The following is a 27,283-nucleotide window of genomic DNA, read 5'->3' as shown; positions in this document are numbered from 1 at the left end:
AGGTTTCAAGCATACAATTCTGTAATACATCATCTGTATATCCCATTGTGTGCTCACGACCCAGGGTCAGTTCTCCTTCCATCACCAAGTATTTGACCCCCTTCACCCTCTTTTACCTCTCCCACCACCTCCCGATATCCTCCGGTAACCGCTAACCTGCTGTCTGTGAATATGAGTCGTGTTTGTCCTGTTCCTTTGTTATTTTCAGTTTTATATCCCACATATAAGTGAAGTTACATGGTTCTTGACTTTCTCTGTCTGATGTATTTTGCTTAGCATAATACTCTCAAGATCCATTCATGTTGTCGCAAATGGCAATATTTCATCTTTTCGGGATTTTTTATTTTTTATTTTTTTTGTTGAGAGCCCACTGGCCCATGTGGGAATCGAACCGGCAGCCTTCGGAGTTAGGAGCACGGAGCTCCAACGGCCTGAGCCACCGGGCCGGCCCAATATTTCATCTTTTCTTATGGCAGAATATTATTCCATTTTGTATAAATACCACAATTTCTTTATTCAATTATCTATCAAAGGATACTTTGATTGTTTCCATGTCTTGGCCTCTGTGAATAATGCTGCAACAAACATCGGGGTACATATTTTTTCAGATAAATGTTTTCAGATTTTTTGGGTAGATACCCAGGAGAGGGATTGCTGGGTCATATGGTAATTCTATTCTTAATTTTTTTGAGGAACCTCCACACTGCCTTCCATAGCGGCTGCACCAGTCTGCATTCCCACCAACAGTGTCTGAGGGTTCCTTTTTCTCCACAGCCTCTCCAACACTTGTCATTATTTGTCCTTTTAATGATGGGTGTGAGGGGATATCTCATTGTGGTTTGATTTGCATTTCTCTAATAGCTAGTGAAGTTGAGTATCTTTTCATATATCTGTTGGCCGTTTGTATGTCTTCTTGGGAGAAGTGTCTGTTCAGGTCCTCTGCCCATTTCTCAATTGGATTGTTTATTTTGTTGTTGTTGAGTTGTACAAGTTCTTTATATATTTTGGATATTAGCCTCTTATTGGATGTGTTGTTTGCAAATATCTTCTCCCATGAAACTTAAGTTTTAGGGAGCATATTTTTTCCCCCTTAAGATCAATGATGGATTTAAAATATGCCTAAATGTTTTCTTTCAAGAATGGTTGTAACTGCCCACAGCAGTTACTTCTTGATTCACATGTAGCATAGTTAAATAATGACAATTACTTCCATTTTTAGTGCTTTGAGCCTCTGGTCACAACTTAAAACACGACAGGCTTATGAACACAAAGGCCAACCATGAAAGAAAGTTGTTCTCATGAGGCCCATGCTGCCTCCTTGAGAAACGGAACACAGAGTGAGGGAGCTGACTGGTGGCTGGGGGGTGGGAGGGCTCCCCAACGTGTAGCCTTTAGAAAGGCCAGTCCCTGGACACTCTGGCCTCCGACTTAGCTCACGCTGCTCATCCTGACGCCTGGTGGTAGAAACATGCCAGGACCGTCCGTCTGTCCTTTGTGAGAACAGGTGTGCCCCAGGAAAGCAGGACATAGAGCTCCACCTAGGCTCAGGCCCACTCGGTTCCCCTGGGGACAGACTACTGGCTGGCACTGCCATGACATTTTCTAGAAGTGGTAGGTTTAGTGTTAAAAACACGGGGTTTGGAGTCAAAGGTTAAGTTTGCTGGGTTTAAATCGGCATCGGTTGGCAAATACTGAGTGAACACATGGTATGTGCTGGAACAATGGACAGGATGGACAGGCCAGCTCCCGTCTGAGTAGGAGCCCCACTCGGAGGGGGAGAAGAGCAATAAGTGACTCATTGTACCACACACCATTACAGTTAGCTCTGAGGCCCCGAGAGAGGTCCAGGGGAAGTGCATTCCAAGCAGAAAGGACACTCAGGCGAGGGCCCAGAGACAGGAAGTCACTCCCCTTCCCTCTCGTTACTTCCCCTCTTGGAGCCTCCGTTTCTTCATTTGAAAGTGGAACTATTAATAGCCACATGGTGCCAAGTTGCTGTCAGGTTCCAATGTGTAGGTAAATGTATAATAATGTATAGGTAAATATAAATAATGAATAATTAGGCAAATAAGTGAATAAGAAGCACTAGCGGTCACCATTTTTGCTCCAGCTTGGTGAACTGCTCCTTCTGGATTTCACAGAGAAGACTGGGGGTAACCCACGGGCCCCGGGCACAGCCTGGTCGTTCTGTGAGAGTTGTTACTGTCATTAGAGGAGAGAACAGTCCTTCTTTTTGTCTTATCTGTCCTTTCCATTTGCTGCGAGATAGCGGACTCTCCTTGCTCAGAGCTGGGTGGGTCGAGAGGCCGGGAGGGAGCCCTCCTGAGCTGGGCCCTTTGCTCCCGGACCCTCCAGCCATGCCAGCGAGCAGTGGGAACTCCTCTACTTTTCCCTGTGGCTGCTTCTGGATTGAAATGTCAGTCACCTTGGCTGCCCCTGGACAAACGCGTTGAGTTGTCACCCGCCAGGCGCCCACGGCAACTGCTGCGGCATAATAGAGACAAACATAGCACCAAACTGGCATTTGATGGATCCAAAATTATGTATTTAATTCGCAGTTGGTGTAGAGTGCTCATAAAATCTTGATCATGACAGAGAGGCTAATAAACATTTGAGAACATACGTATTTGGGGAGGAAATGGCTTTGTGAAACATTTAGTTGTGGAGTAGTTAGGGGAGCAGAAAAAATCAGCCAAGCAGAACTCTCTAGATACCAATCTGGTGAGTTATGTATGTAGGGTCGGTAATGATTGTGAGTGAGCCGTTCTGTGGGCGTCCGCACCTTAATGTGACGAGCACACACAGGGAGAGCTGCACTGCTCTCTGTGGCCGCCTCACTCTAAGCCTCGAGCTGTTTGCCCTTCAGGTATCTGATCTAAGGGGCAGAGGTGCAGCGGCTGGGGAATGGATCCGACTGGCCTGTGGGGTGCCTACTGGATGCCCTCGGGTACACAGCGCCGAGTGAGCCCGAAGTCAGCCAGGCGTCCATGGGGAAGCTGTCCGGGGGGAGAACCCCTGAGCTGCTGTGGTCCCCGAGGCTGGGCAGAGCGGCTGTGTGGGTGGGACAGAGACCCTGCCCCATATACTAGGTGTGGCAGCTTAGGGCCCAGACCGCCAAGGTTCAAATCCTCTCTGCCACTTACTGGCCACACGACCTTGGGAGGTCACTTACATATTCTCTAAAGTGGACATGATGACACAGTACCGGTCCCCAGGGATTGTTGAGAAATAAATCAGGTGGTATATGTCTGGTACCCACAAAAACACATTTTGAGCTCCAGACTAGGATAACCCAGCCTCCTCTCGCCTGGCCAGAGAGATGTCTGCCAGCAGGGTGCCGGCGATTCTGGAGAGAAGTTGGTTCGGGTTCAGTTTGTTTTGGAGTGTGGCCCCCGGCAGCGGATCCATACCCACCCCTGCCTTCTGTGTGGCAACACGTGGATCTGTGGTTGGTGGAGAGGTGGGTAAAGGAGTTTGTTACCAAGAATAGGGAGCTTCAAAGTATATGAATGGTTTACTTAACAAATGTTTTTGTGGGTTTCAGGCCTCTCTCCCCACCCCCCCCCCCCGATTTCCGGGGCAGAGCTCCACGCCCAGGACCCTCTAGGAGAGGCCTCTGCACCAAACATCATCCTTTCTATAAATGCTGAGGAAGGCGAGGGGTTCCCAGTGCTGGCCTTGAAGTGTCCTCTTTAGAATCTGGGAGGTTCTTTGTGGCAGAATAATTTTTCTCCATACAGGAGTGAGCTGCTGTTTGGGTATTTTCTATGAGAGGGAAACAGAATTTAAATGGATCAGTTAGAGTCTGGCCAAAAAGAACTTTTGTAGTGTCTGTAAAAATGGCCATAACAGAAAAAAACCCAAAAAACCCAAAGGAGCCTGATGACTAACCATCTTTCCTTGGAAATCTTTGAGAACCAATCAACCATTAGTCTAAGGCAATTCACCTGCAGAGTGAGAAGGTTTCTGGGGTCCTCTTTACCCCTGGGTGCTGTACTGCAACTGCTAGTGGGATTGCTGCTTCCACAGCTGGTGGTTTGTGGATGTCATTCCACCAAGGTCATTCATTCATTCAGCAAACTCTCCTTGAGCCCGTGGTGTGTGTTATATGCACACAGTGCAGGCTCTGGATATGCCTAGATGAGTGAGCTGCAGTCCTGCCCTCCACAGTCCCCTCCCCGTGGAGGTCTGCCTTTCAGAGGGGCTGGAGGCTGCTGACCGACAGCTGTCTCTCCTAGTTCTTGGGGTACAGGGCAGGGCACGCGACCACGGGAAGATACCCTGGATGAGATAAGGATCGCGGTGCCAAGGACGCCCGGGCGCTCCAGTTTCCTGACACATGGAAAATATGAAAACCTGTTAAATATTTTAGATAACCAAGTTGTAATCCAAATATCCACGGCAGTGAGTGCTCGCTCCTGTCAGCTGGAAGAAGGGAAGATGCTGATAAAAATATCAGCAACACATGGCTAATCAGGCCAGCGGTAATGTTTTGGCCGTAAGGCCTTTTTCTTTAAGTAGTTGGAGAAAAATGGAATCAAGTTGGAAAATGTTGGACCGTGATGTGAGACAGGCATGGCTGGGGGAAGGGAGAGGAGGAAATGCTGCATTTTGTGAACGTGTCCATTGTGGAGCAGCCACAGGAGCGAGCCAGCCGAGGACGAGGACGCAGTGGCAGCAGTAACTGGAGGTGATTGAAAGTTTGACCTTTGGTGATGGAAACGGGATGTAAAAGGGGCGGGGCTTCTGGTCACTGGGCATCCAATCAGGTGAGCGAGGGGGCTAGATGCTGTTTCCTCATTTGCATGCTTCCCGATCTAGGAAAACTTCATCATCCAGAATCATTGGTGAGTCAGGGAAAATGTAACAAGCTGTCTTATCTCGAAGGCCCCTGTGTCACGTTGGGCTTGCCCTGCAGTAAGCGGACTTCGCTCCATCACCGGTCCCCATTTGTGCCTGCAGTCCTGCGCTAAGATGCAAGTAGCCATTTCTGTCCTGGACCAAAACACGTCATTGTGCCTGCTGTGGCTGAGGTACTTCAGAAACATCAAAAAGACGTAATCTGCATGGCGTTTTCCATTTCCCGATGTCGGGCTCCCCCATCTGCGGGTGCTGCAGGGATTCCCGGTGGGCGTCAGTGCTTCCTCCTGCCCAGAGTTAGTGCTGAGCTGAGTGGATTCTCAGAGCGCCCTGAACTGAGTTGGCCTGCAGTGGGGCCTTTAGAAAAGGCGGCGTAAGGTCTGGGACCTGACCTGGCAGCCCCTTGTGAGCCGCGTGAACAGAGGCCAGTTAGTTCACTTCCCGGCCCCTTTTCTGCACCATAAAATGTAGCAGATATAGTACTTAACTCAGAGCTGACAAAGGGGACTTCCGTGTATGCCGCCTGCTGTCCCCTCTGGCACCTTAGAGCCACTCTGGGAGGCTGCAGGAATGAGCACTGAGAGTAAAGGTGGGGCCGGGGGGGCCACCACAGTGAAAGTGCCCTTTCCACCTCAGCAGGCAGGGAGGCCACACCATCCAGGGCCTCGTAAGGGAGGATGACCGCCGGTCCTCCAGCGTGGGAACTGGCTAGTCCCAGAGCCACCAGTGGGAGCCCATGCCCGGGGGCCCTTCCCGACCAAGGATGTCCATGCCTGGGTGGGGTCCAGGATGGCTTCAGCCTCTCCCCCCTACGAGCCCCAGCACCCTAGCTAAGCAGAATGTGGGACTCTGAACAAGTCCATGAGCACGTCTAACCAGGCCACTGCCCCAAACCCTTCTAGGTAGAAATTCCGGGTCCCTGCCATTGGGGTCAGGCAGAGGGCCAGTGCCTGCGGCCTGCCAAGCCCCAGGCCTGCAGGGCCAGGCTCACCCACCGGTGGGCGTCTCGGCAATGGAAGGCAGGACGAAGAGGGCCCACGACTAGCGGGACTGAACACTCACTGGGAGGTGACTGGGAGGTGACTGACAGGTGACCGAATGTTGGACTCCTCATCACTAGAAGCTGCAAAGAATGATACCGCTCCCTCCTCATGGGGATGCCATGAGACTCCCCGACGTGCAGTGCTCAGTCTGGAGCCCAGCTGGGCAGCTGCTACGCCTAGTAATGGGGGCAGGCCTCACGCGTGGATTGTCCATCCCACAAGTATCTGTGGCGGGCTGCCCTTTGCCAGGCATTGTCCCAGATCCTGGGGTGACGGCAGGGAACAGAAGAGTCCCACGGAGGAGACGGACAGTAACCAAGCAAGCAAAGGAGAAACACCCACAAATCACGTGCTTCTTGGGGGATGTCAGGGCGCAGGGGCAGGTCCGATGGCTGGGGAAGGCTCCGGGGGGGGGGGGTCGTTTAAGCTAAGACATGAATGAAAGGAAGGGGGCAGGCCTGGGAAGAGGAGGTGAGGAGCCCTCTGGACTTGGGGTGGGAGGAAGCCGGGCCTGACCCAGAGCAGCTGGTCTGGAGAGCAGGGTGGCAGGCGGAGGGCCAGCGGAGAGGCCCTCAGGGCTCAGGATGAGACTGAAGAGCCAGGCCAGACCCACCCAGCCCCGTCATACCCCAGGGCTAGGCCGTGGGAAGGCCCCGGAGGAGCTGGTCAGAGAGCGGTCGTGGTGGGGGGGGGGGAGTGTCCATGTATGTTTCAAACATTTCCTTATACAGGGCATCCACGTATTGGCGAAAAGTTAGAAAATGTAGCTAAGTATGTATTTCTGGTATTCAGAGATAGCCCATGTCAACATTTTGTATATGTGTGCTGACATTGTTTGGAGATACTCTACAAAAGCGTGGTCTTAACCACACGCATCATCCACCTAATCCATTGTCCATGTTCACAGACGCTGTCGCAGCCCCGTGGAGTGACTGCACAGCACGCTGAGAGCAGTCGTGCTGTCAGCCCCAGCGCATAGGCACAGGGGCATTGCGGGGAGGGGCCCTGGGGTAGATTCCAGCAGAACTGGGAGGCTTCTGGCTTCGAATAATAGATTTAACTCATAGACAATGATCGAAACCCAGAAGTTTTAAATTGCGGCCCTGTGCCCCCAGCCAAGGTTGTGGAAAAGCTTTATCTAGAAGCTCAGGTTTCACTCCTGGGTAGGTCCACTTCCGAAGTTTAACCCAGGAGCAGAACCAGATAAACAGTTTAACCCTGGGTTTCTTGGCAGTGGGCAATTAGGGGAGTCTTCTCTTGGCACCACCAGGCCATAGCGCTGGGCTTTGGGCAGTTGTCCTTTATCGCTCCCAATCGAAGTTTCCTCCAGTTGCAGCCGAGTCCAGGGTGCAGTTTGTCCCTAACTTCCATTAGCAACGCGTCTCTGAATGCATCGTGAAGTTAGGTGCAGGGTGAGGAGGGGACGGGTCTCAGGGAGCCTCTCGGAGGCAGCTCACATGGGGTAGGGCTGTGTCATGGCAGGATCTGCCAGGGGCAGACTATTTGACGTAGCAGAATCCGAAATTATGTCTCTGCTAGTCCACAAGTAAGAGCGTCTTCTCATATTTAGAAATGTGGGAGGAAATTTGAGAATGGCCTTCCTGGCGTGGAGCTCAGAGGGGATTTCCCTTAGCTGGAATGTTCCGGAAAGTCATTTGAATTGCCCTGGGAAGTCCGCAGAGGTGTCTCCCATCCGGCCTCTGTAGCCTCCATGCTGGAGAGAAAGATGCATGAAGGGAATGAAGATGGTGGCAGCCTGACAAGGTGGAGGGGAGGCTAGCCTGGGGGTGGGGGCACATACGGGCCCAGGAGCCCCATAAGGGCCTTCCAGGCAGAGCCTGGGCCACCCCAGAAGCCTGCACATGGTAGAAACAATAAAAATGTGCCGAGTGTCAATACTGCAAGCAAAGGAAGTGGAGGAAGTAGGTCATGGAGGAAATAAAAAGATGGCAAATGCGTGGTCACCCTGTGTGACCGCCTTCTGCACCAAGCGCATGTCCTTTACGACAATTCGAGTGTGGCTTGTGGCTGTGGTCGTCCCCACTCACCCCTCCTACTGCCCTCAGCTCCAGCCAACCCTTCAAAATTCTCCCTCCATTCTGAGGACAAGGTTCTTGAGAACAACATCCTTCAGTCAACAAACATTTATTGAGCACCTACTGTGTGCCTGGCACCATTCTAGGAGCTGACAACAGGGTAGAGAGCAACGCAGACATATCATGTGCCCTCAGAGACAGACAGTCAACAACAACAACAAAAATTCATTGTGTTCAGGCCGGCCTGGTGGCTCAGGCTGTTGGAGCTCCGTGCTCCTAACTCCGAAGGCTGCCAGTTCGATTCCCACATGGGCCAGTGGGCTCTCAGCCACAAGGTTGCCGGTTCGACTCCCACAAGGGATGGTGGGCTGCGCTCCCGGCAACTAGCAATGGCAACTGGACCTGGAGCTGAGCTGCGCCCTCCACAACTAAAAGGACAATAACTTGACTTGGAAAAAAGGCCTGGAAGTACACACTGTTCCCCAATAAAGTCCTGTTTCCCTTCCCCACCAAAAAAAAAAAAAAATCATTGTGATCGACTCCCAGGGAGGAGGGACAAAGCAGCCGTGGGAGAGGACGGGGGCTGACATCTCAGCAGCCTCCTGAACCAAGTGGCCACCCAGAGATGAACATTCGAGGCCAAGGGGCCCGCCGTGCAGAGGGTGTGGCTTAAGGACGCGGGAGCCGGAAGCAGTGAAGGGAAGTGGTCTGCGGTCTGCGTGCTGCCGATGCCAGGACCTGAGCCAGTGCTCTCTCATTCTATTCTAAAAAAAAAATCATCTTAGGAAAACTGAAAGTGTCAGACATGATCCCGGTGGAATGATGGGCTCTTGAATCAGACGGGTCTGGCTGGAATCTGGTTCTGCCCTTGACTTTCTCGTGACCTTGGGCAAGTCCCTTCCCCCCGCTGAGGCTCCATTTTCTCATCTGTAAAAGGGGGCTGGTTATGGAACTGCTTCAGAAGTTTGCTCATGAGGAGTAAATACGACCTCAAACACATTACGCTAAGTGAGAGACTGTAGTCACACAAGGTCAGGGTTGTATAATATCCACAGATGCAGAGAGCAGACTACTGGCTGCCCAGGGCTGAGGGAGAAGGCGCTCAGGGGTCACTAGGTAGTGAATACCAGTCTCCTTCTGGGGTGATAAAAATGTTCTGCAACTAGACAGGGGCGATGGTCATATAACATGGTGACTGTGCTAAATTGTCACCGCACTGTGTTTATTCAAATGGCTAATATTATGTTTGTGAATTTCTCCTCAATGGAAAAACTAAACGCGAGACATACCTGCCTCAAGAAAAAGAGTAAGTATGACAATACAGGTGGAGCGCCCCGAAAAGCCCTGCATTTGGTAAACACCCAGCAGGTTGCTGGTTACCACCCTGGATGCTAGAGTCCAGTGGCTGTGGGTCCCACATCCATTTGGGTCATTCAGTAGCTGGTAACAGAGCAGGGTGACGGTAACCCATCTGCCCCAGGCTGGCTGTGAAGACTAGTCCAGTGGCGTCTGCACATGCTAGCGACATGTGAGGCATGAGGTATCTGCAGAGCCAGAGCTGTTTGCGAGGTATTCTAAGCAAGACCATCCGGGAGGCAGTGTGGCCCGGTGGTCACCGCTCAGGCTGGGGTACCCCACTAACCCAAGCTCACGAAGTCTGCTATAACTAAGGATGATGTGACCTTTGGCTGCACTAACTGCTTTGAGCCCCAGTTCCTGTACCTATCAAACGGGGCATAAGAGTTGTACCTACTTCATACAGAAAGATTCCATGAGATAACGTTGTGGGTGTCACGTGCTTAGCCCACAGCAAACACTGTAAATATGAGCTGATTGACGACAGCCATTCATCAGAAAATGATTCACCCAAAATGGTAGGGTGCGTCTCATCTGCCTTGCCCAATTACACTTACCAAGTAAGGCGTGTGTCTCATCTCTTTGCTGGTCGCAAGCTGGTCTTTCCATATGATGTTTAGTCTCTTAATGGCGGGATCAACTCCAGGGACCAAGGACAGGTAGTCCTTACCCGTGTGTGTCTAAGCCTGCGTAGTTAGCTAAGTGAGGGCAGCAATGTGTCCGCCCATTCACCACTAGATCCATGGTACCTGGGACAGTTGGTGACTAGGACCTAGGAGGCACTGCGTAAACATCTGTGGAATAAATGAATGAACAAACATAAGCTGATTTCCTAACCCAGAGGCGTTGGTTTGCACTGAGCTCTTCCCACATTCTCACCTGACCCTTCTTGAACCTGGGCACCTGGGAGGCTGCAGGCCTGGTGAGAGCTGCCGTCTACACACAGGAACTTGTCCTTTGTCCTTCTCGGTGGCCACTGTTGTGTCCCTGTCTCTGGTCTGCCCTCTCTTGTGAAATGAAGTGCTGACTCCATGATGCTGTCAGGGGGTCAGGCTCATTCCAATTATACTTCTGCACGTTGTGTGATCTGCATGAGAAACTGGTCCCATCATGTGTTATCACCCTTATCCTGTCGTTGAGCTTAAAATTGACAATTTTCCTTTTTTGAAATAATCTTATTCTTGTGATTTTACCATTAGTTGTTTTTCTTAATTATAGAAATAATACATTCTCATTGTAACAAAAATAAGCAGACATGTATAAATTAAAAAGCCCTTTTATTTCCCCTGATCCCTCCCCGCAAATAATCATTCCGGCCAGTTTGGTGTACATCTTTACAGCTTTATTTCTCGTGTGAAACGTGAACAGGCTCATATGACGCATGTTGTTAGGTAACTTCTTTTTTAAGCTCAAGCTTGTGTCTTAGATGTCTGCCCTTTGTCAGCACCCTAGAGCTACCTGATTTCATTTAAAAGCTGCAGAAAATGCCACAATTTGTTAAGCCTTCCTCTGTTTGTGGACATTTATGTTGTGTCTAGATTTTTGCTACAATAAGTCACTCACCTGTAGGAAACTCGCCCACGTGTCTGCACGTGTACAAGTATCTGCTCAGGAAAGTCCTGAGCCAAGGTGTTCACTCCTCTACGTCTCAGTTTCCCCATTTGCGCACTGAAAATACTGACGTTTACCTCACAAGATGATATAAAGTCACGTTTGTAAAATATTTAGGACAGTCGGTCTCACACAGTAAGCACTTGATAAATGATACTTTGGTTTTATTTTAAACCAGGATGCATTAAATCCAGCCGAACTACCCATTGCTTGTCAGCACTTCAGCTTAGGTCCCGTGGAGCTATTTTAGGCTGAATTGACCCTCTTTCTGTTCATCTGTAATTGGTCCTTCTTCCATCCTTAAAGCGATGATCATTTGGGTGTTCTTCTCACCTGAGTTTCTTGGTCTCTTACAACCTTTTCCTCTTGAATCGAGTCAGAGACGCCCTGCACTTGTCACAAAAGGTTCTGCTGACTCCGTGGCCTTCTTGTAGATTTCACTAGTGGCTTCACTTGACATCCAATGTGCGGTTGGCGGCGGGAAGCCGACCTTGACCTTGTGTGCATTTGTGGAGTAGATAAGTGGTGACTTTAGCCTCCTTAATGACACAAGTTGAAATCGCTAGTATCACACGGTAATGGTGTTAGCTGAAATAATTTGGGCAGTCATTACATGCCAGACCAAGTACTAGGCACATGGATTAGCTCTTTTAACCTTCACCACCTACAGCCATCCTCATCTTAGAGACAGAGAACCTGTGGCTTCTTCTGCTCAGGGTCACAGCTCTGGGTGCAAATGTGGGAGCACAAGATTTTCTTAGGGGTCCACTGGGAGACTGAAAGTGTTAACCTCAGGGCTTTAACCATAGTTACTGAGTGTGTGAGTGTGTGTGTGTGTGTGTGTGTGTGTGTAACAGAGTGTGTGTGTTCAGCTGGTATGGAATCCCAATTTAGAAGAAAGAGGAGCAAGTTTGAGGTCGGCAGCTCATTGACGCAGGGCTCGAGCGATCTGGGATGAGCTGGGGGACACTCGGCCCCCTCCTCGCAGAGTGAAGTGGGGCTGTTGGTATGAAGGTGGCATCTCTGAACCAGCCACCACTGTCCTCCAGCTGGGACTGGGCCACGTCTGCTGCCTCTGTCCTGCACACCGCATTGCGGATGCACTCTCTGTTTCCCAGCTCCCAGCTGATCTTACTCCTTCTTGGGGCGGGTTAGTTTGCTCTTCTCTGCGATTTCCTTCCAAGCACGCGCCAACGTGCTGATGACAGAGCTTCAAGTTTGGGTCCAAGTTTGCCACTAACCATGTTTAATGAAGCCCCCAGTGGCCGCATTGTGCGGCTGGACAAAGTCAGGCCTGGAGGAAACCCTTAGCTGGAGAAGCATCCCAGGTGAACTGCCCTTGGGGGAACCTGGGCCTTCTGGGTGACCCGAGGGACCCCTGCACCTTGGACACGGCACGGCAGGCAATACTGGAGGCTTTGGAGTTCCTCTCCCACCTCCCCCACACGAAAGGGGGTCAGGTCCCCGGTGTGGCCACTGTCATGTAGCCAGCATCCAGAATTGTTGGTAAAACAAAAGCCGATCACATGCTGAGCCCTTTTAATCACCTAATGGCTGGGGACACCCGACGCCCCAGCTCGGGTTTCCAAGCCGGCCGGCCGTGGCCCGGCCGCTGTAACTACAGCCAAGTTTGGCCCGGCTTCTCCGTATTACAGCCTCAACACGGACGCACACAATTGAAGTATTTGAGAACAATGAAATATGCATGGCTATCAGTGACAGCCCCATAAAGTGCAGCAATTAGCCGCGGTAATCCGAGAGAGGGAGCCGGCCCTCGCAGCCCGTGGCTCCCCATTAGTTAAATGCATTTTGTACGTCCTCATCCCATCAAATCAACTAACACTTCCTTTAATTGGTTCATGAATTATACAGCCACCCCACATTATAATTTAATCGCCTGTAAACATTCATAGGGCCCCACTGTAAAGTGTATCGCGCTCATTAATTCGTTAATTTCAGCAGATGGAAGGGGAGATCGGGTGAACGGTGGCAGAACAGAGCGCCTTGGGCAATGGAAGAAGGAAAAAAAGGTGGGGGGCCGTTTAGGTTTTTTAAGGGCTGTCAGAAACTCAATCTGTGAGCTGTCAGCAGCCCGGACCCATCCCCACCCCCTCCACTCCACCGACTGCGGGGGAAGTGACTGGCGGGTGCATACCGAGGCTTGTCAACCGTCTTTAAACATCAAGCCAGCGGGTAAACCGAGCCCAATGTAAATTAATTCTTGTCTTACGGGCCCCCCTTTCTCTGTCCCCATGAATATTTCATGGCGGGCAGCATAAATATTAATTCTAATAGCTCTGCACAGTGGTTATTATTTCTGTTTTATGACAAATATTCATAAAATATTCAGGACCCTTTTTTAGAACATTTACACACTTGATTGTGAATTTTCCCAGTTTCCCGGGGACACTGTAAACATATTGGGGTTCTCTTGATGGACTTTTCCCCCTTAATTAATACCCCTGGTTATTAATATTTAAACAGATTTAGGCTTTTCGAGAAGTAAAACCTATTAGATTGGAGAGCTGAAGGGCATTTTTTCCCCTTCAGTCTGTAGAATGGGAGGGACTATTTGTCTTTGACACCTGGGTAATCTGACAAAGGATAACCTTGCCTTTTTATTTTGAAAACAATATCTATCCTTTTTGCATGTGTCTGTTCTCCTCTTACTTTTTAACCGGGAGCTCTGGCAGCAGCCCAACTTCGAGTAATGAAATTCTTTGCAAGAGGCCACCGCAATGTTTATGCAAGGATTTAACATAATTTGGGCATAATTAAAGTGTGGGTTTAACAAACATGGTGGCAGATTCTGCAGGCAAGGTCGCTGCAGTTGGGGATGAAGGCTCTTTTGGAATCCAGCTTATTTATCTTTAACCCTGAGGGGCAGCTTGCTCGGAGTCCCTGGGGAGACAAACTGAGGAGGGGGTCCCAATGGGGGGAAAGCCAGGTGTCCCTTAGGTGATAGAGGACACAGGTGAGGTGGTGGCTTTGGCCTGAAGGGGCCTGAGGTGGGGGTCCAGCGAGCCCTGCGGACCAGGGCGCCTATGTGGTGTTACCCCCCCACACTCGTTCTCCTAAATTGCTTTAGGGTTCACTTTCCATTCCCTGATTCTCACCAGAGGCTTCAGGAATCTCTGACAACTGCAGGGAATGGCGTAAAATTATTTTTCATACAGGAAGGTAGCAGGGCAGCCAGAGAGCGTCCTAGAGTCAGGCGGACCTGGCTCCCAGCCTGGAGGGATCACTCAACCTCATGGGGGCCTGAGTGTCCCCATCCTTGAAATGGGCGTGACCACACGACCTGGGTTGTGTGCTTCTGGCAAGGATTAAATGGGACAATACCCATGTGTGATATGCTTAGAACACGTGCCTGGCGTGTAGTATGTAAAGGTTTGCAGTGGTGGTGATGGTGGTGGTGGTGGTGGTTAATGAGAGGCAAAGAATCAAAATTGAAGCCAAGAAGTAAAACACTTTTAGATAGTCGTGGAGGAAAATTCCGGCTGTGGAAAGGGTTACACAGAAGTTGCTCTGCAGCACCTTAAAAAAATAGAGTTGCGAATGGCGATTCGGACAGTGGGGAGAGAAGGTGCGTGGCTGAGGACACTGGGATATCCTACGTAACTCCTCACCAGGGCCAGATTTTTATGCTGCACTTGTCCCTGATGGACACTGCCTTTGAGAAAGGAAAGCTTGCAAGGAATTCACCTAGCCCGCCCTCTGCTCCCCACTTCCGGGGACTGCTGACAAGGAGATGTACCTGTGTCCTAGGTGGCTCGAGGGTCCAGACCTTGCACACCCTCCTCTCTGGTCCTTGAAGGAAATGCCTGCCTCTCGAGCAGTACTGGTGGGGCAGGTGGGGCCGGGAGCAGAGGCTCGTGCAGACACCTCCTTGGCCTCTGGACCATTTCCTGCCTTGGATCCCTTTCTGCTGATGTGTTTCAAGTGGAGAAAGATGACATTGACTCCTGCTGGCTCTGAACCTGGGACACTGAGCAACACAGGCCCAGAGAACTACAGCTGCACCACATGTCTGGGGTTTGTGGTTTGTGCTCAGCTTGGGGACGCCAAGGCCGCCTTCCTGCCTTCTCCCCAATTCACAGTGGAGCGCTGCGGCTCACTGCACAGACACTGGCGCCAGCTGCCTGGGTTCGAATCCCAGCTCTGCGACTGCATGCGTCAGGGTTCTCCAGAGAAACACGACCAGTAGGACGTACGCTGTATATACAGAAATAGACAAGGAATCGGCTCATGTGATTGTGGCGACTGACAAGTCCCCAAACCTGCAGGGTGAGTTGGCAAGCTGGACATCCAGGAGAGCGGATTGTGTGGTGTGGTTCTCGTCCAAAGGCTGACAGGCTGGAGGCCAGGAAGAGCCAGAAGACCTTCAAGTCTGAAGGCAGGACCAAGCCAGTGTCCCAGTTCAAAGGCAGCCAGGAGGACATCTCCCTACTCAGGGAGGGTCAGTCTTTTTGTTCTATTCAGGCCTTCGACTGGTTGGCTGAGGCCCACCCACACTCGGGGGTGGGGGGCAACTGCTTCGTTCAGTCTCCCGATTTAAATGTCCATCTCATCCCATCCCAAAACTCTCACAGACACACCCAGAGTAATGTGGAAGCAAATCCCTGGGAGGGCTGCGCTGGGCAGGAATCCCAGGCCCTGGCACTGTCTTTCCCCAGAGGACGGTGACCTTGCTCGAAAGCAAGGTCAAGTGTCCATCCGCTGGTGGATGGATCAACAACATGCGGTTTATCCACACAATGGAACCCCATTTGGCCATAGAGGGAGTGAAGCTGTGACCCACATGACAATGCGGATGAGCCTTGAACACATCAGGCTAAGTGATGCCCGGATGTGGGCCCACGCAATAGTCTTTGTGCTTTATAGGGATTAGCATGTTTAATTCTTAAAATAACCTTCTAAGGCACTGCTTTTTTCCCCTTTCTCCTCCTAAATGGAGACTTGGGGGGCCACATAGTGTATGATTCCATTTCTATGAAATGTCCAGAATAGGAAGAACCAATGGAAACAGGAGGTAGAGTGGTGGTTGCCGTGGGCTGGTGGTAGGGGGTGGGGAGGGACTGCTCGTGGGTGCAGGGTTTCCTTTAGGTGTCATGAAAACCGAGATCAGGTTGACGGCGGCACTGCTTTGTAAATACACTAAAAATCATTGCCTGTTCCCCTTTAAGAGGTGAATTCTATCTCAGTAAGTATAACGACGACATAGGGTTCAAGCCCCTGAAGATGCTGGAGGCTGTCAGCTGGCCACACTCCTTACAGCTGAGCCAGGCATGCTTGACGGAGGGTCCCATGGAGCCTCTCGGTGACCCCACACCAGGGGACAGTGACAAAATGTTCACCAGCCCGGATGTTCTCCTGGGCCTGTTGCAGACCGTGGGTCTGAACTGGTGTCCACACAGGCGTGCTCCACTGTTGATTCGTGTTGATTTGTGTTCCCAGTCAGAGGGCACTTGTGTCCGCAGGTTGTGTCTGTAGCAACAACACTCTGAGGACGAGGTGGGAAGTGTAGTGTGGCCTCTGGTCAGGGCCCAAAAAAGACGCTGGGCTTCCAAGGATTTGCAGGAACTTGGTGTTATGAGCTGGGGAGGGAGCCAGGCCCCTCAAACACAGACATGGAGCAAAGGGCAACCAAGGGAGTGCGTGTGCCTGGTGGCCCCTCAGAGCCATTGTGGTTCCGCCAAGGTGAGTGGCTGACGTGCTGAGTGTACGTGGCTTGAGAGAAGTCGGGGAGAGGACATTTGGGGAGAGTTTGACACAGCACCTTTCTGGAGCCAGGAGAAGACCCTGGCCAGAGTGTTTAAAGAGTGCCCTGTGTCCCCACACATCTGGGCTGGGAGCCACAGGCACAGATGACGCCATGATTTGGCACAGACTGGCCCATCTTGTAGTGTAGCTCCAGCTAGCTTTCTACTGTCTACTGTCATTTTTGCTTTACATTCATTTGCCTTCTCTTTGGGAAAAGTTTGTAGAACTTTCTGGCTTCCAACCTTTTGTTTCATGATTGTCTGGGCAGCGTCTGGGTGGCTGCGTGCAGAGGAATTATTCTCTTTCTTCCCGGTGGTGAAGGAGGCAGAAATTTTAAGATGACTTTAAAATGAAGACTGATTATGCAAGAGTTTGATTCCTGGGTCATTCTCCTTAAGCCACGGGCGGGGGTGCTTGCTAATTTAGCAGTTAGTGCTAGTCAGAGAGTGTTCTTGCCCCTGAGGAGATTTTAGACCCAGCCAGGGTGGACTGCCACTGTCAATTATGTGCAGTTTTAAACAACTGGCCAGTGGGAGCCCCCTGTTTTCCAAGGAGTGGAGTGGAGGGCGGGACGTGATGGAACTTGGCAGCTGCTACCTGCGGACAGGAGGGGCCGTGCAAGGGGGTTGTTAAAATGAGGTTGAGATGTTTGGCCTTTAGTTTGCAAATTGGACTCTTGTCAGAGTAAAAAATATACATCGTAAACATTTTAAAGTTCTGGCCAGGGCCTTGTCCCCACCCGAGGGCCAGCTTGCGTCCAGACTCGGCTACGCCAGGCTCTCCTGTGCTGTCTTCACCAGAGCTGAAACGGGAGTCTGCAGCCTGCGTCTGTGGCCTGGGGACCTGCCAGAGGACCTGGGGACTCGTGGGCACTTCTCTCGGAGGTGGAGTTAGGCCTCCTCCGTGCCAACGTGCCGCCGTTCACTGCATGTTTATTTAGCCCTGAGCACATGCCCAGCCCGAAAGCCAAAGGAAGCAAGGCTCTCTGTCCTCGGACAGCTCACCCCTAGTGTGTGCAGAGGTATGTGTCCTTCTGCAGGGGACCTGATTTTCATTCGTTAGTTTTGAAAGGCTGTGTAATTCGCCTGCACCTTCTCTCCCATATCTCTGAAGTGCCCTTTCTTCTGTCCCTCTGACAGCGTGCCCATCCCTCGCCACCATCCCCAAATGCGGTCATCTCAGACTCGGAGGCCGCGCTCTCTGCCTGCAGACTCGCCAGAGGTCTTGTCCTGACAAGTCTGTAAAAACTGCTTCTCTTTGAGCTATAGGAGTGCCCCACCGACGGCTACATCATGTCACCTCTCTGCTGTGTTGTGGGCGCACATTTTCATTAAACACGGGCAGACATTCTAAGGTTCCTGTACGGTGTCCTTTTGCATTTTTCTTGGTGATTCTTGGTGCTTTCTGGTTCCTTGCTTCATTGGTAGTCATTGCCAATTTCCCCTTGAGAGAAAACGCCTGCAGTGTACCAAAGCCTGCCTGGAAGAGTGCGCTCTGAGTGTACATTCCAGCTACCAAAGGGGCTCCCAGGGCCAAGTCTTCCTTTAAAGCCCGGTGCACCACTGCCTTCCAGCAGGTGCAGTGCAGCCCTCCAGGCTCTGAAGCGGGAAGAAGGAGGCAGTTTGAACCTTTCTTAGGAAACTGTGTCCCTAGATCCGACCTTCCCAATTTGAATATCAAATTTGGAAGTACTAAGGTAGTAAGGGATCTATTTATGTTTCCCTGTGCATGTCGTTTCTTGTTCATATAGTTCACATTTCTACATATTCTGGATACAAATCCTTTATCAGATATGTGTTTTGCAAATATTTTCTCCCGGCCTGTGGCACATCTTTCATTTTCTTAATGTCTTTTGAAGAACAAGTTTTTAATTGACCTTTAATGAAATTTAATATGTCAATTTGTTCTTTCATGGATCATGATTATGATGTCATATCTAGGAAATCTTTAACTCAAGGTGACACAGATTTTCTTCTAGAAGTTTGATAGCTTTAAGTTTTTTATTTGCATCAATATCCATTTTGATTTAAATTTTGTATATGGTGTGAGGTCTGGGTCAGGATTAATAACATCATCTCATTATCATCATTATTTGCATTAGTTCACTGTTGAGTGAAAAAAACACATTCTTTCTCCATTGAATTGCATTGGCACCTTTGTTGAAAAGTAAATGGCCATATCACTATGAGTCTATTTCTGGACTCTATTCATTCTTTTAATCTATGTGTCTGTCCTTTCACTAACACGATATCTTGATTACTGTAGCTTTGTAGTAAGACTTCATATCAATTTGTTCTTCTTTTCAACATTGTTCTCACAATTCCACTTCGCTTCCAGAAATAACCTCCATAGAATTTTAGAATTACCTTGTGTAGAATCTTTAAAAAACCTTTTCGGAATTTTGGTTGGGATTGCATTGAATTTATAGGTCTATTAGGAGGAGTGACATTTTAATAATATTGAGTTTTTGAGTCCATGAACATGGTATAGCTCCCCATTTATTTAAGTCTTTGATTTCTTATATCAGTGTTTTATAGTTTTTCAACATATAGATCTTGCACAAATTTTGTTAGCTTGACACCTAAGTATTTCACATTTGTACTATTGTAAATGGTACTTTTAAATTTCAATTGCTGGGCTGCTGGATGGCTCAGTTGGTTAGAGCACGAGCTCTGAACAACAGGGTTACCGGTTCAATTCCCACATGGGCCAGTGAGCTGCACCCTCCACAACTAGATTGAAGACAATGAGCTGCTGCTGAGCTTCCAGAGGGGCAGCTGGGTGGCTCAGTTGGTTAAAGTGCAAGCTTTCAACAGCAAGGTTGCCGGTTCAATTCCTGCATAGGATGGTGGGCTGCGCCCTCTGCAACTGAAGATTGAAAACGGCGACTGGACTTGGAGCTGAGCTGCGCCCTCAATAACTAGATTGAAGGACAATGACTTGGAGCTGATGGGCTCTGGAGAAACACACTGTTCCCCAATATTCCCCAATAAAATAAAAAGTCTTTGTTAAAAAAAAAAAAGTCTTTGTTGTGTTAAGCAATTGAAATTTAGAACTTAAAAAAAAATTTCAATTGCCAGTTGTTTATTGCTAGTACATACAAAGTCTATTTATTTATTTATTTTTTTGTACATTGATTTTGTACCCTGTGAATTCACTAAAATTATTTATTCTTGTAGCTTTTTTGAAGATTCTTTGGGAATTCTATTTAGAGGATCATGTCATCTGCAAATAGAGATAATTTTTTTCCCTTTTTAATTTGTATGCATTTTATTTCCTTTTCTTATCTTATGGCACTACCCAGGACCTCTGGTATGATGTTTAATAGGAATGATGAGAGTGGGCATTCTTGCCTTGTTTCCGATCTTAGGGGGAAAGCATGCAGTCTCTCACCATTAAATATGATGTGAGCTGTAGTTTTTTGATAAATACCCTTTATTGTATCGAGGAAGTTACTTTCTATTTTAATTTGCGGAGACTATTTACCAGGAATTGATGTAAGATTTTTGTCAAATGCTTTTTCCACATCTATTGAGATGGTTTTATAGGTTTTCTTCTTTAGATATGGTAAAGTACATTGATTGGTTTTTGAGTGGTGAACCAGCTTCTCATTCGCAGACTGAACCCCATTTAGTTGTAATGTGCTGTTTTTATGTATTGCTAGATTCAAATTGCTAATGTCTTACTGAGCACTGCTGCATCAGTATTCATGTGGGGTACTGGTCTATAGTTTCCTTGCAAAGTCTTTGTTTGGTTTGTGGCACCAGGGAAAGGCTGCCTAATAAATTTGTTCTATTCTCTACTCTTCTGGAAGAGTTTAGGTGGCAATGACATTGCAATTACTGTAGATTTAATTAGTACACCATGTAGTTCATAGTTTTTCCATCTATTTATTTATATACATGTATATATTTTGAATTTCATTAAATTATAAGTTTTTTCAAGGCCTGAGAACCACCCCTTCCCCCCAACCTTCACCATAATGTGTAGTAACTACACCATAGTGCTTCTTTTTTAAATTATGGTAAAATACACATAACATGAAATGTACTATTTTAACCATTTTTAACTGTACTGCTCTATGGCATTAGTTATTGCTGTGCAGATATCATCACCACCGTCTCCAGAACTTTCTCATCTTCCTAAACAGAATCTCTGTCCCCATTAAACACTCGCTCCTCATTCTCCCCTCCCCTAGACCCTGGCACCCACTGTTCTTCTGTCTGTCTCTATGAATTTGTCTACTCTAGGGACCTCATGTAAGTGGAATCATACTTGTCCTTTTGTGTCTGGCTTCTTTCACTTGACATATCTTCAAGTTTCATTCATGTTGTAGTACGTGTCAGGACTGCTCCATTTTTCAGGCTAAATAACATTTCATTGTATATATACACTTTTTTTTTTTATTCATTCAGCCTGCCCATCAATGGACATCTGGGTCATTTCCACCTTTTGGCTACTGTGAACAATGCTCCTGTGAATGTTGGTGTGTAAATGTCTGTTCAAGTCCCTGCCTTCGGTTCTTTTGGGTCTGTACCCAAAGGTGGAATTGCTAGATCATGTGGTAATTGTATGCTTCGTTTTTGGAGGACGGCCATACCGTAGTCCACAGCAGTTGTACCAGTTATATTCCCAAGGGTTTCACTTTCTCCATACCCTTGCCAACGCTTGTTATTTGCTGGTGCTTTGATAATAGCCATCCCAACGGGTGTGAAGTGGAGTGGCATTGTGGTGACCCCACAGTGCTTTGTATTGAGTTTTGCCCGTAGTGGAGGCTCAGTGTTGAGACCAAGAGGCTAACAAGGGCAGGCCCCTGCCTCTGGGCTGGACCGATGCCATAATTAGTCAGTTAATGTATGTCATCTCTCTCAACCTGTCATATCTATCCATGGGTCCAGGAAATATCCCGCCTTCAATTTCCAGTGAATTTAGCTCTGGATAAGGGTGAGCTTCAGGGCCTTTGAGGAGGAAGGTTTCCTTTGCTCCCCAAACAGCACCCCAGGATGAGAGAGAGTGAAGAGATCCCAGCTGTCACTGGGTATCTGACAGCCCTGCCCCCGCTGACAGAGGCTGAGTCCTGGCCTGTCTGGGACTCAGTTTCCCCGTCTTGTACCCTGAGCAGATTGGTTCAGAGCACTCTCAACCTTGGCTACGTACTAAACTGCTTGGTAAGCTTTTCAGAATCTTCATTCCCAGGCCTCACCTCGGGCAGTTGTATCAGCATCTCTCAGGGTGGGGCCCCGGCCTCGGTATTCGCAGGGCGCCCCGATGGTTAGAGGATGAGCCATGCTTCCCACTCCTGCTTGTGCACGTTGGTTTACAAGTGCAGGTTTTAGCAGCTGCTAAAACCTGGTTGAGTAGCTCTGGGAGGGGTGCCGGGGAAGCTGTATTCTAGACGCGCCTTCCAGATGATTCTCAATATCAGACACTGGGCGGAGTCAGTGTGGCACTTCTCCACCCCCACATGCATACAAACCGCTGTGGGTCTTGTTGAAAATGCAGACTGATTCAGCAGGTGGGCGGTGGAGCTAAGCTCCCAGGCGGTGCAATGCTGCTGGTCCGAGACCCCACTTTGAGTAGAGAGGGAGCCATGAGCCTGAAGTTCTGCAGTCCCAATGGCAGGCTCCCCGCTTACTCACACACTGGCGGGGTCTGCCAGTATCCTTTGCTTTTACCATCCTCCCTTTCCTGGGATGTATTATTGTAAATGAGGAGCATAAAAGAGAAACCTGAGCGGCGGGGGGGCGGGGGGGCGGCGGGCCTGGGGCAGTGTATCTCCACAGAGCTACATGGGTTCTGCGTTTCACCCACTCCCCAGCTCTCCCACAAAGCACGGCGCCATGAGCCAAGCTAATCAGAAGCCTCCAGTGTGGACGCACAGCTCCTCTCCAGCGAGGCCTTTCGCAGCAATGTGTTTCAAGTACCAATTTGGTATCTTCGGGCTTCTGATCTTGCCAGCCTTTCACAAGCCATTTGCTTGAATGACGACAAGTGGTCTTGCGATGCTTGGTTAAAAATCTTTCAATTGGGGCTTGTTTGTTTATGAAGCAGCATCAATTACCAGGGATCCCAAACTGACTTCCTTTCTACTGGCGTCCGGAGTGCCAGCGTCAGCCGCCAGCCGTGGTGACAGCGTGTTTTGGTGTCGCTGTTGGGCCTTGCAAGTTCCGGGGGTGCGATGGGGGGCCCAGCATGTTTGGAGTGTAAAGGATAAAAGCTCGTTGGAACACCTGCGCTCACGGTGTTGACGCTCCCCTACCCCGCATGTTTTATTTCGTGGCTGTTACTTTACAGCACGTTGCGAATGGAAGTCATTATCGAGAACATGTGGGCCTGGCTTGGATCAGCCTGCATCCAGACCCAATTCCTGTGGCCAGGAGGAGCTGGCACTCAGATTGACCACATCCCAGCCTCCCTCAGGCCCAGCCCTACAGCCCTGGGGTGAATTAACTCCAAACGAGTCACAGGGAGGACGGGCATTGGGTGCCTGTAAATCCGTGGGCACGTGTAAGCGGAAGGCAGCAGCAGGTGTGAGGACAGCGTGTGGTACCTGGGCAGCCCCACTCGGCCGTCCACTCACGGTCTGCCATGGCCGCGTCCTTCATCTCTCTGGAGAACACGAGGCTTTGACTCAGGCCAGTGGCTATAACCACTTGTAAGAAGTGGCACCCTTTGAGAATCTGATGAGAGGCATGGACCCCACCCCCACCCCCACCCCGGGAAACATGTGGTCCACAGTCTGTCTAATTTCCAGGGTCACAGGACCTGCAGGGGGCGCTGGTGCAGAGTCGCAGGCCCAGGTGTTTCCGATGCCACCCGGTCCAGTTCCTGGGGAAATCCTGGGCTCCCTCCAGAACCTGAAGAAGGAGCATTTCTGGGCCAGGGGAGTCGGCATCCCGCAGTCACAGGCTCCCCAGGGGACTATGATACCAGTGGTCCCTGGGAATGAGGGAGCATGTGTGCGGTCTCTTCCCACCCTGGGCTTTTAGCAGCGTTGTCAGCTCTGGCAGTTAGCTCAGTTTTTGGCTGGAGTGGAAAACTCGGGCAGCAGGCAGAGAGTTGAAACAGACCTTGGAAGCAAACATTCATTTACTCGTTCTATCACAAGTCTTTCGCAGGTAGTGCTGGGTGTGAGGATACTGGCTGAGGGTCAGCCATTGCTCTGGCCCTGGCAGGTGGCACCTGGGCCGCAGAGGCTGGTCCACGACCCATGGGGACCAGTGTCCCACTGCACCCACCAAAGCTTGGCCTCTCAGCAGCCCACTCGACACTCCTGGTGAACGCCTGGGACGACAGTGAGGGGCTTCTTTGTTCACTGAGTTGGAGGAGGCAGCATATCCACCCCAAAAGGCTCCCACCCTAAGAGTGAGGTGGGAAACCTCGTTTGTGTACATTTTTCTTACACTTAGAGGTGCCTCTCGCATGAGTTTACTCCCTTGAAAGTGAACTGAACAAGGCTTTGGGGGCACAGGGAGTGTTTGCTGTCACTGATGTCGTCCCCAGTGGGTTGCACACATCCGTCACCCAACCTTGATGTCACTGCTGATGGCTCTATTCAGTGTCACATCTCAGTTCCGTACGAGGGGCTGGTAACACGAGAGCTTACTGCTGGCCTGGCACGGCGCGGACACTCAGTAAATGTGTGTATGGATTAAATAAAAGATGAATGAGTAAGCTGTAAGTGAGCAATGGAACATTCCAGAAGTTATTTATGAAAACAAGCCAGGATGTTTTAATGCTGGGTTGGTCTGTGGGCAGGAGCCATGCACACCTGGGCCTTCGCCCCCCCGCCCATCCCCCACCCCCAGAGGGAGCGACAGCACACTTGCCTGACCCAGCACTGTTCACATTAGTCACTGTCAAGGGCCAGCAAACTCTTTGTGGCGGGGCTGTCCTGGTCATTGTAGGATGTTCAGCACTGTTCTTGGCCTGTACCCACGAGAAGCCAGTGGCATCCCTCCCCTAGTTGTGACAACCAAAAATGTTCCCATATTGTGCTAAATGTCTTCTGGGGGCAAAGTCACACCCAACTGAACATCCCTCCTCAGGTTTTATATAAAGAAAGGGTGCCGTTGCCCAAAGAGGAGGGATTGAACCATTTGAACCAGGGTGTCGGAGATTATTCCCAGTCAGAGAGCCGAGGCACAAGTGAGCACTCTGTCTTTTCCGCTGGGCTCGTGACTTTTAAGGTCCTGTCCCTTGGGTCCGGGGCTCCTTTCTGAAAAGCAGCTGAAAACAACCCACCCCGCCTCTCCGAGGGTTCGGGCAGCCAGGGTGCTTGAACTCTCGCGGCAGGTACCCAGTAGACATCATAGCTCCGAGAATGACCAAACCACACTACGCTCGGCACACACTTCATCTCAGGAGACCTTCGACACCAGTCAGCTACTGTTAGCGCCATTTCACGGTGAGGAAACGGAGTCTGAGAGGTTGTATTAGTGGCCCAGGTCACCCAGCAAGTCCAGGGTGGAGGTGAGATTCTAACCCATCTGTGGACTCCACAGGACACACTGTCCTCCCCAAGGGACAGGTCATCTGCTCCCCTGCGGCTCACCTGCACGGTGCCCCCGAAGTCCCACCCCCAGGAGTGATGGGGCCTGGCAGCTGTCCTGAATCCGGTGCAGAGAGCTTCCGAGACAGGAAGCCTGCTTGTGTCCTTCCCAGGTGACCTCTGGGAGCGCTGGTACCGGGAGCTCCCGATGAATGGTCCCGAGTCTCCAGCCACTTTCAGGTCTTGATGACGACTCTGGTCTCAGGTGACAAGAGTCTAGCCCAGCCTGGGGTTCTCTCCTGTTAATTATGGTACTTGTTCTTTTCCCGCAGGGTGTTTTTCCTGAATGTGCCATTAGATTCTATCATCGAGAGGCTGACCCTGAGGAGAACAGATCCTGTCACCGGAGAAAGGTTTGTCGGTGACTCCGGGTAGTTGGCCATCAGAGAGTTTCTGGGGCCAGGAGCCACAGGGGAGCCTCCTCTCTCCGCCTGGCAGGCCTATGCCACGCAGGGCTGCTCCCGGATCAACACTGGTGACTACTGACAGAAGATTCTAGAAAGGGGGGTTCATCCAACTAGCACCTCTGGGCAGCAACTGTCAACCCTCTTTGCCTGGAATAGTGACCAGGAAATGAAGGGCCGAGGCTCTGCAGTTGTTGAACTCTCGCCCGCTCTATCCTGGGCAGCAGATGTGACCGCAGTGTGTGAGACGTCTGCACTGGGCAGGTGTCACCTGCACACTGACGGGGCCTTGCTCTCACCGCGAGGCTGGGCACAGCCCCACGGGGACCAGTGCCCTTTGAGCCTTCCCGTAGCTACAGGGAGTACAGCCTGAGCTGTATTCTGAAGTCTGACCAAGTGCTAACGCTGTGTTCATGTTGAAATGCAATCAGAGTCCCTGCGATCACAAAGGGGTAGGAGCTTTCATCTTCCCAGAACCCAGGCCTCGTTTCGTGGTGACCAGGCCACTCCAGGTGGAGTGAGGAGGGGCAGGAAGGACATACCAGGGTTTTTCTAACCGATAGGCCTGAGGTCTTCCCTCTCCCTTGCTGCCAGGGGACAGTCTTTTGCGGACCTGTGTCAAGCACAATGGCCTTCCCCTGCCCCTGGGGTCTCCCAGCAGTGACCGTCTATGGCACTGTCATCTCCGCTCACAGTGTTCTTATAGTGTCCCTTCCCCCGTTTCACTCAGCTCCATAAACATCGCGTCAACATCTGGCTGGCTTGCCATTGTGTCGTCATAGCAGATATAATACCAGACCTATAGCAGATGCCTAATAAACATTGTTTGGAAGGACAAAGAAAGGAAGCAATGAAAGAAAGAGAGGAATGTGGCACTTCCTATATTATTCTGTTCTGTCCTAGTATTACTGCGTTCTTCCCCCCGGGGGGCAGCGGTGACCTGCTGGTCAACAGTAGGACAGAGGGCCCTCTTCTCCCCTGCCCTCTGGGCAGGCCCTCGGGCCACCTGCTTCCCCCCACCCTCTTGTAGGTACCACCTCATGTACAAGCCGCCTCCGACCATGGAGATCCAGGCCCGTCTCCTGCAGAACCCGAAGGATTCGGAAGAACAAGTCAAGCTCCGGACGGATCAGTTCTACAGGAAGTGCGCTGAGCTGGAGCAGTTCTACGAGCAGGCCATCACGCTCAACGGGGACCAGGACCCGTACACGGTCTTTGAATACCTGGAGAGCGGGATCATTAATCCCCTGCCCAGTAAAGTCCCCTGAAGGGGCCATAGTTACTCCCCACCCCCACCCCCAGCGCCTGGAACCTCAGCCGAGCCAATAAAGAGTGCTGGGTGCAGTGCCGTGTGTCCTGTAGGTGAGGTCGCTGCAGGTGGCCTTGTTTGGGGCTCTGGGAACACAGGAGGGGCGAAGCCCAGGGGGGCAGCAGGGCAGAGTGCGGCGGGCAGGGGGGGTCAGACCTGGGATAAGCTGTGCCCGGCACCGACGCGTAGTGCGCCCTGGACATCACAGCTCTCGGAGCGTGTTTCCTCACAGCCGACGTGGGGTGGTGACAGTACCTGCCTCACGGGTTGCTGTGGGTCCAGTGAGCTGATGCAGAGAAAGCACTCAGCACAGTGCATGGCACACGACGAGCGCGCAAGAAATGCTTTCA

General features: G+C 50.5%; 1 protein-coding gene across 11 annotated transcripts in view; it reads left to right on the top strand.

Moving 5' to 3' along the window:
- Positions 1 to 26,968, top strand: part of AK8 (adenylate kinase 8) — a 114,010-nt gene extending 87,042 nt beyond the window's left edge. For all 11 annotated transcript variants that reach the window (XM_081067563.1, XM_081067559.1, XM_081067565.1 and 8 more), the window contains 2 exons: positions 25,493 to 25,573; positions 26,655 to 26,968. In XM_081067563.1, the coding sequence (XP_080923689.1) occupies positions 25,493 to 25,573; positions 26,655 to 26,892 (319 nt within the window). In that variant the 3' untranslated portion in view covers positions 26,893 to 26,968. The remainder of the gene's footprint in view (positions 1 to 25,492; positions 25,574 to 26,654) is intronic.
- Positions 26,969 to 27,283: the final 315 nt, after the last annotated feature.

Source organism: Rhinolophus hipposideros, assembly GCF_964194185.1.
Source record: "Rhinolophus hipposideros genome assembly, chromosome: 11".
Taxonomy (NCBI): Eukaryota; Metazoa; Chordata; class Mammalia; order Chiroptera; family Rhinolophidae; genus Rhinolophus; species Rhinolophus hipposideros.
This window is presented reverse-complemented; position numbering and strand designations above follow the sequence as displayed.